General features: G+C 42.5%; 1 protein-coding gene across 1 annotated transcript in view; it reads left to right on the plus strand.

Moving 5' to 3' along the window:
• Positions 1-13143: 13143 nt before the first annotated feature.
• The window catches only part of LOC126273378 (glutamate receptor ionotropic, delta-1-like), a 91622-nt gene continuing 87321 nt past the window's right edge, over positions 13144-17444 (plus strand). The window contains exon 1 of the mRNA XM_049976930.1: positions 13144-13182. Coding sequence (XP_049832887.1) covers positions 13144-13182 — 39 coding nt within the window. The remainder of the gene's footprint in view (positions 13183-17444) is intronic.

Genomic DNA, 17444 nt, shown 5'->3' on the forward strand with positions numbered 1-17444 from the left:
GCTGGAGTTACACTTGACGCCGCATCACAGACAGGAGCGCCTGCGATGGTTTACTCAACGACGAACCTCGGTGCACGAATGGCAAAACGTAATTTTTTCGGGTGAATCCAGGTTCTGTTTACAGCATCATGATGGTCGCATCCGTGTTTGGCAACAACGGCTTCAATGCACATTGGAAGCGTGTATTCGTCATCGCCATACTGGCGTATCTCCCGGCGTGATAGTATGGAGTGCCACTGGTTACACGTCTCGGTCACCTCTTGTTCGCATATACGGCACTTTGAACAGTGGACGTTACATTTCAGATGTGTTACGACCCGTGGCTCTACCCTTCATTGGGTCCCTGCGAAACCCTACATTTCAGCAGGATAATGCGCGGCCGCATGTTGCAGGTCCTGTACAGGCCTTTCTGGATACAGAAAATGTTCGACTGCTGCCCTGGCCAGCACATTCTCTAGATCTGTCAGCAACAGAAAACGTCTGGTCAATGGTGGCCGAGTAACTGGCTCGTCACAATACGTCAGTCACTACTCCTGATGAACTGTGGTATCGTGTTGAAGCTGCATGGGCAGCTGTACCTGTACACGCCATCCACGCTCTGTTTGACTCAATGCCCAGGCGTATCAAGACCGTTATTACGACCACAGGTGGTTGTTCTGGGTACTGATTTCTCAGGATCTATGCACCCAAATTGCGTGAAAATGGAATCACATGTCAGTTCTAGCATAATATATTTGTCCAATGAGTACCCGCATTTCTTCTTGGTATAGCAATTTCAATGGCCAGTACACACACACACAGTGCTCTTTCAGCACTATTTATCATTATGTGTTAACATTGTAGTCGGTTATTTGTTGTTACCGTTTACGTGATGAATCTTTTAATGCTATCCAGCTTGAGTAGCTAATTTCCATTAAACGGGTGGTCTCCTAAACAGCGCGAGAATTTTCGAGCTCGTTCTGCATAGTCAGTTCTGGCAGAATGCTTCTATACCCCTCCTGCCCTTCTCAAATCACCAACTTTCCGTTGCATCATCGCGCTCTTGATTTGTTGTTGACACGTGTTGGTGTCTCCAACACCGCGCTTCGCGAACTACGTACCTTTTTTCTTCAGAATGGTACAGAATGTGTTCTCAGAAATCTGTCAATTCTTACGGTCGGAAGTTTGATTCGGTTGTTAGTTCGACGGATGGCAGAAGGTGTCAGTGACACGTGCCAAGAAATATGCGAAAAAGGCGACAAATGCGCAATATCAAGTTATCACACTTGTGCTATCCAAAGAGAGGATCATTTAGAGGAAGTACTTCAAGGCAGTGGTGACGGGACCTCGTGTTCCCGTAATAGAATGCTTAAAGTGTTCGTTAAAATCGTGTGTGTTATGAGTGATGGTAAAGAAAAATGTACATCCCATCACGGAATGTCAGTTGTGTGGACTTCCTTTTTGTACAAACCTAGTGCAACTTTGTGCAAAAACCCTGGCTTCAGTTTAATGTGAAAATTTATTTGCTACAGACAATGTACTGTAATTTTTCCACACTGTAAAATTCAGTTCGTTAGTAGGTCGTTTATATGTACTATTTAAAAAACCGAGTAAAGTATGCGATTCTGTGGAATAAAAAGTCAAAAACAGCAAGTTCTATTTAATGCAACAAGCTCAACAAAAGTTATTTAAACAACATTTAAGTAATTGTAAATACAAGAGTTACACAGCTTACATTAAAAATTTTCAAATGATTTACGAGTTAATCGCAGCTTAAACATAGTGGTTCCAGAGACCACACATCGCAGTATACGTTACAGAAAAGTCACCTCGTGAGTTGAGCGTTAACAACATTTATAAACTATATAGAATTCATTTAAGTACATCATTTGCAATGAATAAAATTAATAGATTAGATGTGCCACTTGCAAAACTGTAAATGAAGTTCATTATAACTGCTTTAAAAGTTTTTTTTTCAATGTAGTTAAGTTAGTTAATAACGTATTCTAAAACAGTTAACATCTTTCTAGCATATACTAAGATTACAAGGAAAACGATATACCCAGTTGTTTTTTTGTTCAAAACAGTCTCAAGGTCGTTTTCCAGAGTATTAGTTGTTGATTAGTGTGACAAAAACAGGAGATTCTCAGGTGGTCTTTTACTTGAGTGATGTAATGCATGTCTTTACTTGCCTGCTGCCACTATTGCACATCAGATGACGTCCATCATTCATCCCAAGAAAGATAGCATGTGTGATTGGCAACTCTTGCAAGAAGACACGGCATGTACTAAAATGGACTCTGACAGTCATTATTTACAGATGGCTCTGAGCACTATGGGACCTAACATCTGAGGTCATCAGTCCCCTAACTTAGAACTATTTAAACCTAACTAAACTAAGACATCACACACATCCATGCCCAAGGCAGGATTCGAACCTGCAACCGTAGCGGTCGCGCAGTTCCATACTGAAGCGGCTAGAACCGCTCATCCACCACGGCCGGCCATTATTTACACTCAGAACCATTCTCTTGGGCAGTCTTCCAGTAAAAATCAAAGTTTGTTTTGAACATGCAACTCTTGAAAAAAAAGTGAAGGTACTCAGAGGATATGGATGTCAGAGTAACTTCGTACATGTAACATCAGTGGCGAGTAGTAAATAATTAGAGTTGCAAGTTTCTGTGGCGTGTAGAACGGCCATCACAGTGCATTAGTTGTCAATGTCAATGAAAATCACCAACAGCCGTGTAACTTGAGATGTTATTTTATTTTGTTTTGAAGGCTACCAGTTTCAGCATTTCACTATGCCATCTTCAGGACCCATATGCATCTCTCCAAATAAATGAAAATGTCATAAATCTCTGCATGAGGTTAGTTCAATCGTTACAATAGTGCTTCATTCGAAGACTTGATAGCAACTTCATAAAACATTTGAATATAATATTTACTACCCTGATCGTTTCTCAGGAGATAGTCGAAATATGTTAATACAATGCAGTAAACTGGAACAGCTAATATTTACAGAATCAACACGCTGTCAGAATGAAATATTGCTATGCACTATTAATAAATTTATACAGCTTTACTGTATGGTTAATGATGATGGCGTCCTCTTGGGTAAAATATTCCGGAGCTAAAATAGTCCCCCATTCGGATCTCCGGGCGGGGACTACTCAAGAGGACGTCGTTATCTGGAAAAAGAAAACTGGCGTTCTACGGATCGGAGCGTGGAATGTTAGATTCCTTAATCGGGCAGGTAGGTTAGAAAATTTAAAAAGCGAAATAGATAGGTTAAAGTTAGATATAGTTGGAATTAGTGAAGTTCAGTGGCAGGAGGAACAAGACTTTTGGTCAGGCGAATACAGGGTTATAAACACAAAATCAAATAGGGGTAATGCAGGAGTAGGTTTAATAATGAATAGGAAAATAGGAATGCGGGTAAGCTACTACAAACAGCATAGTGAACGCATTATTGTGGCCAAGATAGATATGAAGCCCACGCCTACTACAGTAGTACAAGTTTGTATGCCTACTAGCTCTGTAGATGAAGAAATTGAAGAAATGTATGATGAAATAAAAGAAATTATTCATATAGTGAAGGGAGACGAAAATTTAATACTCATGGGTGACTGGAATTCGGTAGTACGAAAAGGGAGAGAAGGAATCGTAGTAGGTGAATATGGATTGGTGGTAAGAAATGAAAGAGGAAGCCGCCTGGTAGAACTTTGTGCAGATCATAACTTAATCATAGCCAACACTTGGTTCAAGAATCATAAAAGAAGGTTGTATACATGGAAGAACCATGGAGATACTAACAGGTATCAGATAGATTATATAACGGTAAGACAGAGATTTAGGAACCATATTTTAAATTGTAGGACATTTCCAGGGGCAGATGCGAACTGTGACCACAATCTATTGGTTATGACTGTAGATTAAAACTGAAGAAACTGCAAAAAGGTGGGAATTTAAGGAGATGGGACCTGGATAAACTGACTAAACCAGAGGTTGTACAGAGTTTCAGGGAGAGCGTAAGGGAACAAATGGCAGGAATGGGGGAAATAAATACAGTAGAACAAGAATGGGTAGCTTTGAGGGATGAAGTAGTGAAGGCAGCAGAGGCTCAAGTAGGTAAAAGACGAGGGCTAGTAGAAATCCTTGGGTAACAGAAGAAATATTGAATTTAATTGATGAAAGGAGAAAATATAAATAAGCAGTAAATGAAGCACGCAAAAAGGAATACAAACGTCTCAAAAATTAGATCGACAGGAAGTGCAAAATGGCTAAGCAGGGATGGCTAGAGGATAAATGTAAGGATGTAGAGGCTCATCTCATTAGGGGTGAGTTGCCCCAGAATATGATCCAATATAATATAATAGAATGAAAGTAAGCAAATTATGCAAGTTTTTTATATTTATATATCCTACATCTGACATCATTCTCACGGCAAATACAGACTTGTTTATGCCCTTAAGCAATTCTGTGGTATGCCTTTTCCAAATGAATTTATTATCAAGTTGTAATCCCAGTCATTTAGTGGGTCTTCTCAAAGTTTAATGACAATGAATTAGCTTTAAACCACTTATCAATGTCAGCGACAAATTGATTAGCGGGTATTTCTAAATCTGTAATTGACTTGCTACTTATTGCACTGTTTGTATCATGTGCAAACAAAACAAGCTTGCCATCTGGAAATGTAACAGATGTGAGGTCATTAATGTACAGAAGAAAAAGCAGTGGACCCAAGATGGAACCTTGAGGAACACCACATGTAATTAATTCCCTGTCAGATGAAGACTGACTGATTACTGCACATGTATTTCGCTACGACACCCTTTGTTTCCTGTTAGATAGGTAATACTCAAACCATTTCGCAGCATTGCCAGTAACTTAAGAAAAAGCTGTGGTTCACACAGACAAAGGCTTTTTTCAGGTCACAGAAAATGCCAGTGGCCTCTCATTTATTATCTAATGAATTAAGTACATTCTCACTGTAAATGTAAATAACTTTCTCTACATCAGAACCCTCAAGAAATCCAAACTGTGACTTGTGCAAAAATTATTTGCAGTCAGGTGCTTAAGGAGACGCTTGAACACAACTTTTTTCAAATGTTTTATGTTTTTTGTTCCACACCCACGAGAATCATCTAATTTTTTGGGTCTACAGAACGAAAACTGAATCTAATCTAAACTAATCTAATCATATGGGCCCTGAAGATGGCACAGTGAAATGCTGAAACTGGTAGCCTTCAAAACGAAACAAAATAACGTCTTAAGTTATACCGTTGTTGGTGAGTTTCATTGACATTGATAGTTACTTAACTAGCCGCAGTACCCTGTCCAGGACGGACCAACAGAGACAGTGCATTAAAGTTGTTCGTGTTTAGTGATGTTCGTGTTTAGAGTTGTTATCAGGCCTGGTAGAGGCGTGTCAGATTTGAGTGATCACTGTGAAGGATACGGAGAAAACACGTAATCGTTTGAAATAGCGTTATCAGCACTTAACGGAGTTCCAAAGTGGCCTCATTATGGGCGTCCAGTTGATCGGCTGGCCGAATAGTGTAATATTAGATTTATGGGGCAGTTATAAGTGACAGTGGTCGGATGTTGGACTGCATAGGAATGTGAGGGCAGGTGTGACAGGCGTACTATGTCGTTAAGGTTGCGGTTTGACTGCGTCTGACCACCACAAGACAGGATCGCCGAAATATGCACCAAACACATAGTCTCCCGTTCACATCTTCACCTGCCATCCAAGAACAAGTAATGGACTCACCGCAAGATTCTGTGTCATCCCGCAGCGTTAGTCGGAGACTAGCAGGTCTCGAACTAGGGAATTAACTATCTCACGCATAGGCTGCCGTTAACTTCAATCGGCTGTGTCTGAAGCGTTGCGTGACTGATAAGAGTGGACTGTTGATGAATGGCGAAGCATTTTATTCATCAATAAGTCGAGATTCTGCACTATTCCTGATGACGATCATTGGCGAGTATGGCGACGATTTGGGAAAAGGTCTCATTTTTCAAGTCTTCTAGAGAGGCAGAGAGATGTTACTCCTGACGTCATGGGGTGGGGAGCCATCGGGTATGACTTTCAGGTCACGTCTGATAGTGACTGAGAGAACTCCGACGCCACAACGGTACGTCACTGAAATCATGGGTCCTCATGTATTACCTCTGAAGCGTCCGCCTCCGGTAGCTGAATGGTCAGTGTGACAGATTGTCAATCCTCTGGGCCCGGGTTCGATTCCCGGCTGGGTCGGGGAATTTTCTCCGCCCAGGGACTGGGTGTTGTGCTGTCATCATCATCATCTTATCATCCTCATATACTGCAGGTCGCCGAAGTGGCGTCAGATTGAAAGACCGGCACCCCGCGAACGGTCTGCCTGACGGGGAGCCCTAGCCATACGATGATTTAAAAACTACTCAAGCGGCAGTATCGTGCTGCCATTTTTCAACAAGTCAATTCTCGTTCAAATTTGGCACGTGTCTTTATGAACTGTCTGCGTGATGTTGACGCATTGAGGCAACCTGTGGCCAGCAAGAGCCCCAGGACTAGTCCCGAAGAACCTGTTCAAAAAATGGCTCTGAGCACTATGGGACTTAATTGCTGTGGTCATCAGTCCCCTAGAACTTAGAACTACTTAAACCTAACTAACCTAAGGACATCACACACATCCATGCCCGAGGCAGGATTCGAACCTGCGACCGTAGCGGTCGCGCGGTTCCAGAGTGTAGCGCCTAGAACCGCTTGGCCACTCCGGCCGGCTATGCCGAATGCCCGGTGAACGTCATCTGCCAGCGTATGTAGTGTCAACAGTAAAATTCAGAGGCGGTGGTGTTATAGTATGGTCGTGTTTTTCATGGAGGAGGCTTGCACCCGTTCTTGTTTTCCGTGGCACTATCGCAGCACAGGCCTACATTGATGTTTTAAGCACCTTATTGCTTCCCACAGTTGAAGAACAATTCGGGGATGTCGATAGCATCTCGCAACACGATCGAGCACCTGTTGATAATGCACAGCCTGTGGCGGAGTGGTTACGGGACAAGAACATCCTAGTAATGGACTGTCCAGCACAGAAGTCTATCCTGCATGCTATAGAACGCGTTTGGGATGCTTTGGAACGCTGACTTCGTGCAAGGCCTCACCGATAGACATCGATACCTCTCCTCAATGCAGCACTCCGTGAAGATTGAGATGTCATTCCCCAAGAAACCTTCCAGCACCTGATTGAACGTATGCCTGCGAGAGTGGAAGCTGTCATCAAAGCTAAGGGTGGGCCAAGACCATATTCAATCCCATAATTACCGATGGAGGGCGCCATGAACTTGTTAGCCATTTTCAACCAGGTGTTCGGATACTTTTGACCACATAGTGTATGTTATATGAAGGCTTCCTCCAGTTCCATTATCTCGAAAGAGTGGCGGTTTACTGAGACAGTGCGCCTTTGCAGGATTGGTGTGGAGAGAACTTGAGAGCTTCAAGAGTTCATTATCTTAGTTCAATTTTGGTAAACATTTTTTGGAACAGTGATCAATAAAGTATTATGTTTCAACTAAAGTTAAGTCTTGATCACAACACTTATGTCTCAATAACATAGGTTATTGAAACATAAGTGTTGTGATCATGACTGAACATAGGTTACTGAGACATAAGTGTTGTGATCAACACTGAACTTTAGTTGAAACATAATACTTTATTGATCACTGTTCCAAAAATGTTTACCAAAATTGTACTAAGATAATGAACTCTTGAAGCTCTAAAGTTCAGTCTTGATCACAACACTTATGTCTCAATAACATAAGTTATTGAGACATAAGTGTTGTGATCAAGACTGAACTTTAGTTGAAATATAGTTCATTATCTTGTTTTGTTATTCTTTAAGACACTTGCCTTCAGCTTAGTCTCACGATTAAATCGGATCATTTCCTCATTTGTGAGTTTAGAATAATATAGGTCTTTCCAGTGGCTAACACTTGTACTAGTACAGCGATTACTAGTTATTCATTATTACTTTAAGACTTAAGTTTTATACACAATCAGAAAGTTGTACATTGTGCGCCTCAGTGAAGCTAATACTCACCTTAATATAGAAGATTTATTCTGATCCAGCAATAAAATACGCTGGTCTAGACAGAACAGAGATCGAATACCAACAGTCACAATCAAAAACAGCCAACACTGCTATTACAGAATACTATTGTAAGTGTCACTTATTCTTCCAACTGAGCGGTGCTGCTTAGCCTCAGTTCCTCTTCTTTGCAAACAGGCTTATATATCCAAATAAATAATATTTACAAAATTAGTACTCGTGTGAGAATAAGATGCTCAAAGCACATAACAACCATTCCAGATGACCATAAAAACTAAAGAAAATGTCGTAATGGTTCAATGTGCAAATCGCCCTTCCACTATCATTTTGATACTTCTGCGTCCACTCTGGTCTTTTCAACTTCCTTGGTTCTTCTATCACAATTTGAAAGTTGGTCTAACATTGCACCTTTTAATATTTAGTTTGATATTTTTACAATTCAGTTCTTTTCGCCTACTAGTTACTGCAAGCTTACTGCAAAGATGCAGTTCTGAACCGAGTATCGATAACGAACAATTTAGTTATCTTCGGGGTAGTCTATGAAATATCCAAGTCTTCTTTGAGCTCCAGGTACACTGTCCAGACAGGTCACCAATGCCCGCTTCGCTGAGAATCCTGAGACATGAATTTAAAGTGACCATTCTTGTGTTAGGAAGGTCGTGTTTGCCATCGAATGGCACAACTTGTTCGTTGCCGGAAGGCGATGTGGTGAAATGCAGCTTGGCTGTGTGCATATTTGCAGTACAATTTTGTCAGTGATTCACGATATACGAGTGGTTCATACTTAATTATAGTATAATATATGAAAAGCACCAGTTTGCTTTTGTTCTACAATATTGTAGAACAAAAGCAAACTAGTGCTTTTCATTTATTGTAATGTTTTTCTACCAGGAACCGACGGAAGATTCTGTTAATACTTAATTACATTCTTGATTCGCATCGCGAAGTTGCTCTAAGTTTCACGTGTTGGACACGAGTCTCACGTGTGGGTATCGGGTCTTTGTGTCTTTGTGTGGCTAGTATACTTCAAGGCTCGGTACAGAATCTGTTTGCTATCAATTCATCCGAATAGTGATACAGTCACGACTTGTAAGGTGTATTTTCTCACGTGTTGGACACGAGTCTCACGTGTGGGTATCGGGTCTTTGTGTCTTTGTGTGGCTAGTATACTTCAAGGCTCGGTACAGCATCTGTTTGCTATCAATTCATCCGAATAGTGATACAGTCACGACTTGTAAGGTGTATTTTCTCACATTTTGAACACTGTGTGTCCCATGTTTTCTGGGCACCAGCAATTCATATGTCACTGTGATTGACTCACTTTTGTGAAGTGAGTTTGATGAACTTACGTTCAAATATTCTTTCCAATCTTTTCTCCTTGACACCCATTTACCTATTTAGACGCATCAGACCGACTTGCGCTAAGTAGCTAGAATACGGTAACTTGACCTGAATCATACTATTTGCTTTCCGCAACTGGTAGAATCTCTTCATCCTGTTGAAGTTTACACCAACAACAGTAGCAATCACTACGAATATTTGACTTTACATTTCCTTGGATGCTTTTCAACATAGAAGGTAAGTTTTGATGCTGCGCAGGTAGTAGTGGTGCAGGGCATGATCTACAGAAAACGTTTTTCTCCGATGCCTTGCACGCTTTTTTTTATTTTTTTATTTTTTATTTTTTTTATTTTTTGATGTAGGGTACACATGCTCATTTGCATTGCAGAGGGCTATAAGCCGCATTGCTTCAAGAATTTTATTATCGCTGAGATATTTGGTACGATTGCTCATGTCCATTTTCATTTTGCAACACGCACCGTAAATCGTTGCGCTAACAAAAGTAGGTCTACGTGTTCATTGTCTAGGTAATCTTCTAGAAACTCTTTGCTGTCAGGTCGCGTTACTACAATTGATTCATCGATCAAAACCTTACCTGTCAGAGAGCATTTTTCTTAAGTCGTAACATATCCGGATTTATTTTCAAAGGTAATCCTATTCACAAACGTAGCAGGAACCTTACAAGTTCATCCTTCCAATGATGAGGGGTTAGACATGCACACTGAAAGAACTGTGATAACATTTAATAAACTCTTATTTTCAATAAACGACAAATTTATAATATTCACCGAGAATCTCGCATTCCAGTGTCCCTCACGGGATACAAGAAATACCTATGCCAAACAATACTAACAAGCAGATGTTTACTAAATGCGATGCTTCTGGCCAGCGCAAGGAGTTCTGCCGAGGAGGCGAGTGAGGAGTTCACTCAAAGAGCCAGTGTTGCTATATCGCTGCATTTCCGGAACAAGGGACGACTTCACTGGCTGGAACACTTTCACCGAATGGACCCAGAGAATTTACAACTTGAGGTCATTTTCGGACACTTGCGAATTTAAGGAGAGTCGTAGAATGCCACATACTAGGTTTCAAAGGCATTAGCAAGTATGACTTGATGATCTTCGACATCAACAAGAAACTAGAAGACACACATAAGTATGAACGACATCTCTTTTAGTTGCTGGAATGTCATCTCACGACGAAACTTGCCTGCGCAAGCCAAAGCAAGCGCTACTCCCTATCATCATAGAAGGGCCTTGAGGACCCAATTTCACTTGAAAAAAGAAGTAGATAGTGATATTGGATTGGTTAGCCTTACACAGAGACGTAAAGACGCAAACAATATTGTCAGCAGTTCTAAGAAGTTATACAGTGTGCCTGAATGAGATTCAAACCCATATATGTACCTTTTACTTACAGTGCGTTATCAGTTTCGATAAACGTTCGCAGGAGTTTGCCTTCGTTTGACAATGAGTTGCAAGTTTTTTTTATCGATTTCCACGTAGCCTTTAAAACAGCCCAGTTTCAACTATCCTTTTTAACTCTCTAAACACAACGCCATGTACTTCGTAAGTAAATTCTAAATAAATGCAAAATGCATTGTAGTGTCTTTAGTCTTGCAGTTCTTTGTCTTGCACTGCTAAGGGCTGAAATCATTTTGTGTCAAACATGTAAAATGTAAACTCAAGGTCCAATGAATGCGTGACGTTCAAATTACTCTTGAGTCATTCAGTATAGAGTCACAGACTACCAAGCAAGCAAAACTCTTACAGCTGTGACACCGCGAAGTGGCAAGACATTGACTCGGAACATTCAGCGGTGTCGCATAGATGACTCCAACAACCCCAAACGCAAGTAACGGCTGCGGGCACGGACAGCCACCGGCGAGCACACCAGAACCGAGGGAAATTCGACAACCTAACCTTCGGAGCACCTCTGGCAACTTCACGCAGGAACGCCACATACGAGGGTTGGCCAGAAAGTACTGCACCGCATTTTTTTTCCTTCAACAATTCTTTATTGAACATAATGAGAATTACACACACGAAAGAATCATTTTTTTATGTTCACACACTAATTTTCCATGTAATGTCCATCCCGCTCTATGGCCTTCCTCAACCGCGAAACAAGGGCGTGTAAGCCCTGTCAGTAGTAATCCTTGTCCTGATGGCGGAGTCAGTGCCTCACTGTATGAATCACCTTCTCATTTTCCTCAAAGTGTCTTCCACGAATGGCACCTTTTACTGGCCCAAACAAGTGGAAGTACGATGGGGATAGGTTAGTTGTATCAGATGCGATAGCAGTGGATGGTCTCATGGTACGCTGCAAATCTTGCAGCTCCGCCGAACCGCCTTCTGATGACCCCCGGCCCAGCGACTAACTGTACTTCTGTTGACAGCAGATTCTCTATAGACTTTGCGTAAGCGTTTCTGAACATTCCCCAAGTTTATTTTCCTGCATTGAGAAATTCAATGACGCCACGTTGCTTGTAATGCCTGCATTGAGAAATTCAATGACGCCACGTTGCTTGTAATGTACATTGCCCATTAACGCCACTTTGAAACTGTCCTGCTTCTACGTTATCTGTCGGAAGTGACGGAAACTTGGCACGTTCACTCATGAGGATTCAAATAATACATACATAACGTTTCGCACTCGTAGCGTTGTTTTCGGCTGAGAAAAAATGCGGTGCCTTACTTTCTGCGCAACTCTCGTAAAATTCCCGCCATTCTGGTTGACAAGGCCATAATAGTGGTTTATGCATGTACAAAGCATTCTCGGACAGCGCAGCGTCAGAAAAAGCGTAGAGATATTTCATTGCCTAGTAGCTCACTTAAACGAAACTGAAACTGCGGAGAAGGAAAATTACTGCTATGACGCCTTAAAAGATTCTCTAATCCGACAACTCACACTCCCGCCTGACCTAAATCTGAAAAGTTACTACGTGACGAACAACTAGGGGATAAGTCTCACAAACAGTTTTTGAAAGACCTTCAAATACTGGCAGGAATAGATTTGCTGTCTGAGAATTCCATTCACCTGTTGTGTTTTAAGCAGCTACTGCCTGGTATTTGGACAGTTTTGACGGCAAAAGCAGAGGTGACTTTAAGCGTTCTTGCAGATAAAGGTGAAGCCATTATAAACTACCTGCAAAATAGCGTTTCTGGCTCAGAGGCACGCGACAACATGGCGAATGGACCCGGAACGCGCTTGACGGAGGCGTGGCAGCCAAAGTTAGAATAAGCGAAGATGGCCATTAATTGAAGTCAGGGCAACATCTTGATGAGCCCAGGAAGTGAGTATCTTGATTAAATACTGCATGACACTTGCCATCTTAGCTTTCATTGCCTAATAGCCAATCATTTCTGAGTATGTACTTTGATCAAGTATAAAGTATCACTGCAGTGCAGTACGAATGCTCACTCGACACCGCATGTTATGGGCAGACCGGTGTAGCGGCAGTAGCTTCACGTTTCTGGCAAAACGGCATCTCCCCCTATTCTAGCCTCTTTGATGGCAGCTCATTGGTTCAAATGGCTCAAATGGCTCTGAACACTGTGGGACTTAACAGCTGTGGTCATCAGTCCCCTAGAACTTAGAACTACTTAAACCTAACTAACCTAAGGACATCACACACATCCATGCCCGAGGCAGCATTCGAACCTGCGACCGTAGCAGTCGCGCGGTTCAGCTCATTGGAACTGGACCGCACGTGACCACTACAATGCACATGGCAACACAGGACCAGCCGGCAGTGAGGGGACACAAGGTGAGTACACAGTTAGCAGCGCTAAAACACTCTCAAGAAATATGAGCAAGAGCGCGTCGCAAGTGGCGCAACAAACCTTTCACTCAAGAACAGGACAGCAAGAAACAGGAAGGTGGCAGTAATCTGTACTGTTATCATCAAGTTCGGCTGGCAATCACGCAAATATGCAGCACCCTGTGGTACCCAAAGGCCACACACGGCTACTAAGGGGCGCCAGTGGCCATCACAAACATCGAAATAGACGCCTCCCCTCCTTCCCACAAATCGAGATATCCTATTTGCTCGAATCGTTACAACAGTAGACATGGATGATACAATATCCTTCATTTGGCCTGAATAAACCATCAGCATTTGGTGGCTTTGGAACATCAACAGGCACTACAGTGGATGAGTTGTTTGAAAATTCAAAGTCCCGTCTCATTTCATAGCCTGCATCGATAGGAAACACCCGACTTATGCAGGGTTTGGCAGTTTGACTAAAATTGCTGGAACTGCCTTGATAAAGTTTGCTCCTACTGATACCCAGACTATAAATGCAAGGCACTATTGCATCACTTTTATGAAGGGGTGTGAGAACAAAAGCCCGGAAGAAATGCTTTATGAAGACTTGGCTGCTACATCAGCAACACACAACTTGCAGAGAATGGGTTTCACACACATGGCAGGGGGCGGCTCACATCGACAGTTTGTGACAGACAACGTACCTTCGTAGATATGGGGCGAGACCTCACAGTGATACCTTGCTTCAGTCTCGACGTATAGGATACAACTACTACTACACAGGTATTAACAGCAGCTAATAATCTCCCATTTGTACATGTGGAAGGAAATTCATGGAGCTGGATCTCCATAACCACAAGATTTTCCGATAATGCTTCACAGTAGTAGACATCACAGAGCCAACTAAAGGGGCCGATTCCTACGACTTCCACCTCGGTACTGATTTCAGTGACAGATGGCTTTCTTTATTGGCAGAAGTGGCCAAAATGCAAGTAAACCTTCCTACTCGCAAGATTTTCCAAAAATTCTGGGAGTTCACATTCTCCACGAAGGCAATGATGACATGCAAACACGACACCATACATCATATTAGGACGTCGCCCAGCTCACCGGTAGCAGCAAAGCATCGCTGGCACACGGCCGATCTCTTTTTAGCAGACCAAGAAGACATAATTCGTCAAATACAGGTGGCAATAACTGGACCCTCGAACGCTCAGTGGGTCTCGCCACTCCATATGGTTTTAAAGAAAAACAATACGTGGCACTTGCGCAATACCTATGGATCATTCAATGCAAGGACAGAGCTGGATAGATACCCGATTCGGCACATAACATCTTTCAATAATGCAATTGCAAATGCCTGGATATTTTGCGTCACTGACTGTGAGAAAGCTTACTCACAAACACAAGTCACCCCAGAAGATGTCAAAAAAACACTCATCATTACCCTGTCCAGTTCGATTACTGGTACACGCCTTAAGGTTTGAAGAATGCGGTGCAAACCTGGCGACAGTTCATTCACGAGGTTATTAGAGGCCTGGACTTCGTGTTCTTTTATATGGATGACATCTTTGTAGTCTCCATGTCACTGGAACAACACCAATTATATCTCAGGCATCTCTGCCTGTGACTAAGGCAGTACTGAATAGTCATAAACAGAGGCAAATGCAGGCAGAGAAGCAGTGAACTTTCTTCGTTTCAGAGTGTTGGCAACATACACCTCGCCTCTGTCAGAGAAAGAGTGTCAAGCATTAATAATATACGCCAGTTCCGCAAACCTACAAGGATCTAAGACGTCTTTAGGAATGCTAAACGACTGCCGTTGGCACATACACAATGCCGCAAAACTACAAGCACTACTGACGGAAATGTTAAAAGGTAAATATAGGTCTGGAAGATGAAAAGCGAAATGGACACCAGAGCAGTCAGATGCGTTCCATAAACTGAAGGACTACGCAGCTCACGCTGTGCTTCTTCTGCACCCTCACCGTGACGTACCATTAGCATTTATCGCAGACGCTAGCCAGACTGCCACTAGGATAGCGTTGCAGTATCATGTCAGGCGACCATGGCAACGACTGGCATTTTTTTTTCAGTAATTCCCACTCAGTCACAGCGAAAGTGGAAGATGACAGATAGGAAACTGCACATGTGATACAACACTTCAGACGCTCAGTGGAAGGAAAACATTTCGCAGGCAACACCGATCGCGCACCATTAACAATGGTTTTTCAAAAGTCATTTACAACGGCTCGCCAAGACAATGTCGACAAATGGAATACATCTCGCAGCTCACTCCTGACGTCAGACACACCAGTGGCAAACAAAACATAGTGGCAGACTTCTTCTCGTGCTGCTGCACTCGCGTGCAAGCTCTTCCATGGAAACAAATTGCGTGGTTACAACAGGCAAACAGCAGCCCGCAACAACTCCTCGAGCAGCAAAATTCCACACTCAGTCTAACGCAAGTTTACATGCCCGAACTACAAGGAATGTTGTGGCGTGAAATGGCCCAAAAGCGCAGCGCTCATATGTACCACAACAGTTTCAAAGTCAAGTTTTCGAGGCCTTCCATAACACAGCTCATCCTGTTACCAAGCCGACAGTCAATTTGGTCAGCAGGTTTCAAGAAGGACTGTCGTCAATAGGCGTAATCCCGTGAGAGTTGTCTGCGGAGCAAGGTTGGTAGGCACATTTCGGCGCCGTTAGGTGCTTTCAACACACCAATAGCGCGTTTTATGCATCTGCATGTGGGCGTGTTAGGACTGCTTCTAAGCTCCTTCCAGCACAGCACTGTGACGGGCAGTTTGTTGCTGGCCAGAGGCCATTCCCATCACTGACATGCCAGCGCCTCCCGAAGGTGAGTCCAAAGTCTTAATACCACGCCATCTCACTCGGTAGTATCATTATTTCACACGAATTGTCTCAAATACCTGTACTGCTATTAACAACTCTTTATGCGACAAGTGGTACTGAAAATGTCTTCAGATGGCTCTAAGCACTATGGGACTTAACATCTGAGATCATCAGTCACCTAGACTTAGAACTACTTAAACCTAACTAACCTAAGGACATCACACCCATGCCCGAGGCAGGATTCGAACCTCCGACTGTAGCAGCAGCGCGGTTCCGGACTGAAGCGCCTACAACCGCTCGGCCACAGCGGCCGGCTGGTACTGAAAGCGTGTCCGTGAAGTTGGAGATGAGGCTCGGAACAGTTCAGGAAAATAAATTTTAAAACTAAGTCCTATGCAATCAACCTCGTTTCCGGACATGAACCGTGTCTGTTTCTTTGTTTATTGAGCAAGATACATAAGCCTTTTATTGGTACAAAGAAGCATGCGGAACATTTGAAAAGCTGTTGCTCCGAGACATGTAGGCCACATGAACCGACATAGCAGTAACTGAATTAAACATTAAATCACTAGGTACGATGAAATATTCATTAGACTAACAAGTATCAGTGCACCTCACAGTAGATCTATATTCTGTCACCTGTGTAGCGTGTTTTTCTGGTGCGGTTACTTCCCGGACAGATTAAGTTACTCTTTAGTAAAACACTTCTTGAAAGTGATAGAAAGGTAATATAGACAATTCCAGGAGAATTTCTGTTACTGTTGCCTCTGGAGGTTTTTGAAAAGGCAATGTGTAAGAAAGTATTTAGACATCTCAGTACACATAACTGTTTGTCAGACTACTAGTTTGTTGTCAGAGAAAGACCATCGAGAAAAATGCGATTTATTATTTTCAGTGCGAAGCACTAACACGGACAAGTGAAAAAGTTGAGAATAGTGGGTACTTTCTTTGCTTTATCAAAAGCATTTGATATTGCAGATCAGGCTACACTTCTGCGGAAGTCGGAACACTTCAGAGTAAGGGGGAAATTTGAACAACGCTTCATTTCTAATCTAGAATACAGTAAACAGACGGCTGTCGTCCAGTGTCAAGAACCTCGCAATAGATTTTAATATTCAGTCCTATATGGAGGCGAACGCTACAGCGTTCTGTTCTGTGTATGTTGCTTCCCTTACCATACGCTAAATAATATCTACCGCCCAAAAAGTGGGATTGATTTGAAAATAAATATATACATTCCAAGATAAAGAAAACTGCGTACCACAAAGGAATTAAAAGGAAATCGTTAGATGTGATGTACCTGTACAGACAAACAAATGATGTCCGCAGCTTTTGGTCTAGTGGCTAGCGTTGCTGCCTCTGGATCACAGGATCCCGGGTTCGATTCCCGACTGGGTTGGAGATTT

The sequence above is a fragment of the Schistocerca gregaria genome, chromosome 5, assembly GCF_023897955.1.
Source record: "Schistocerca gregaria isolate iqSchGreg1 chromosome 5, iqSchGreg1.2, whole genome shotgun sequence".
NCBI lineage: Eukaryota > Metazoa > Arthropoda > Insecta > Orthoptera > Acrididae > Schistocerca > Schistocerca gregaria.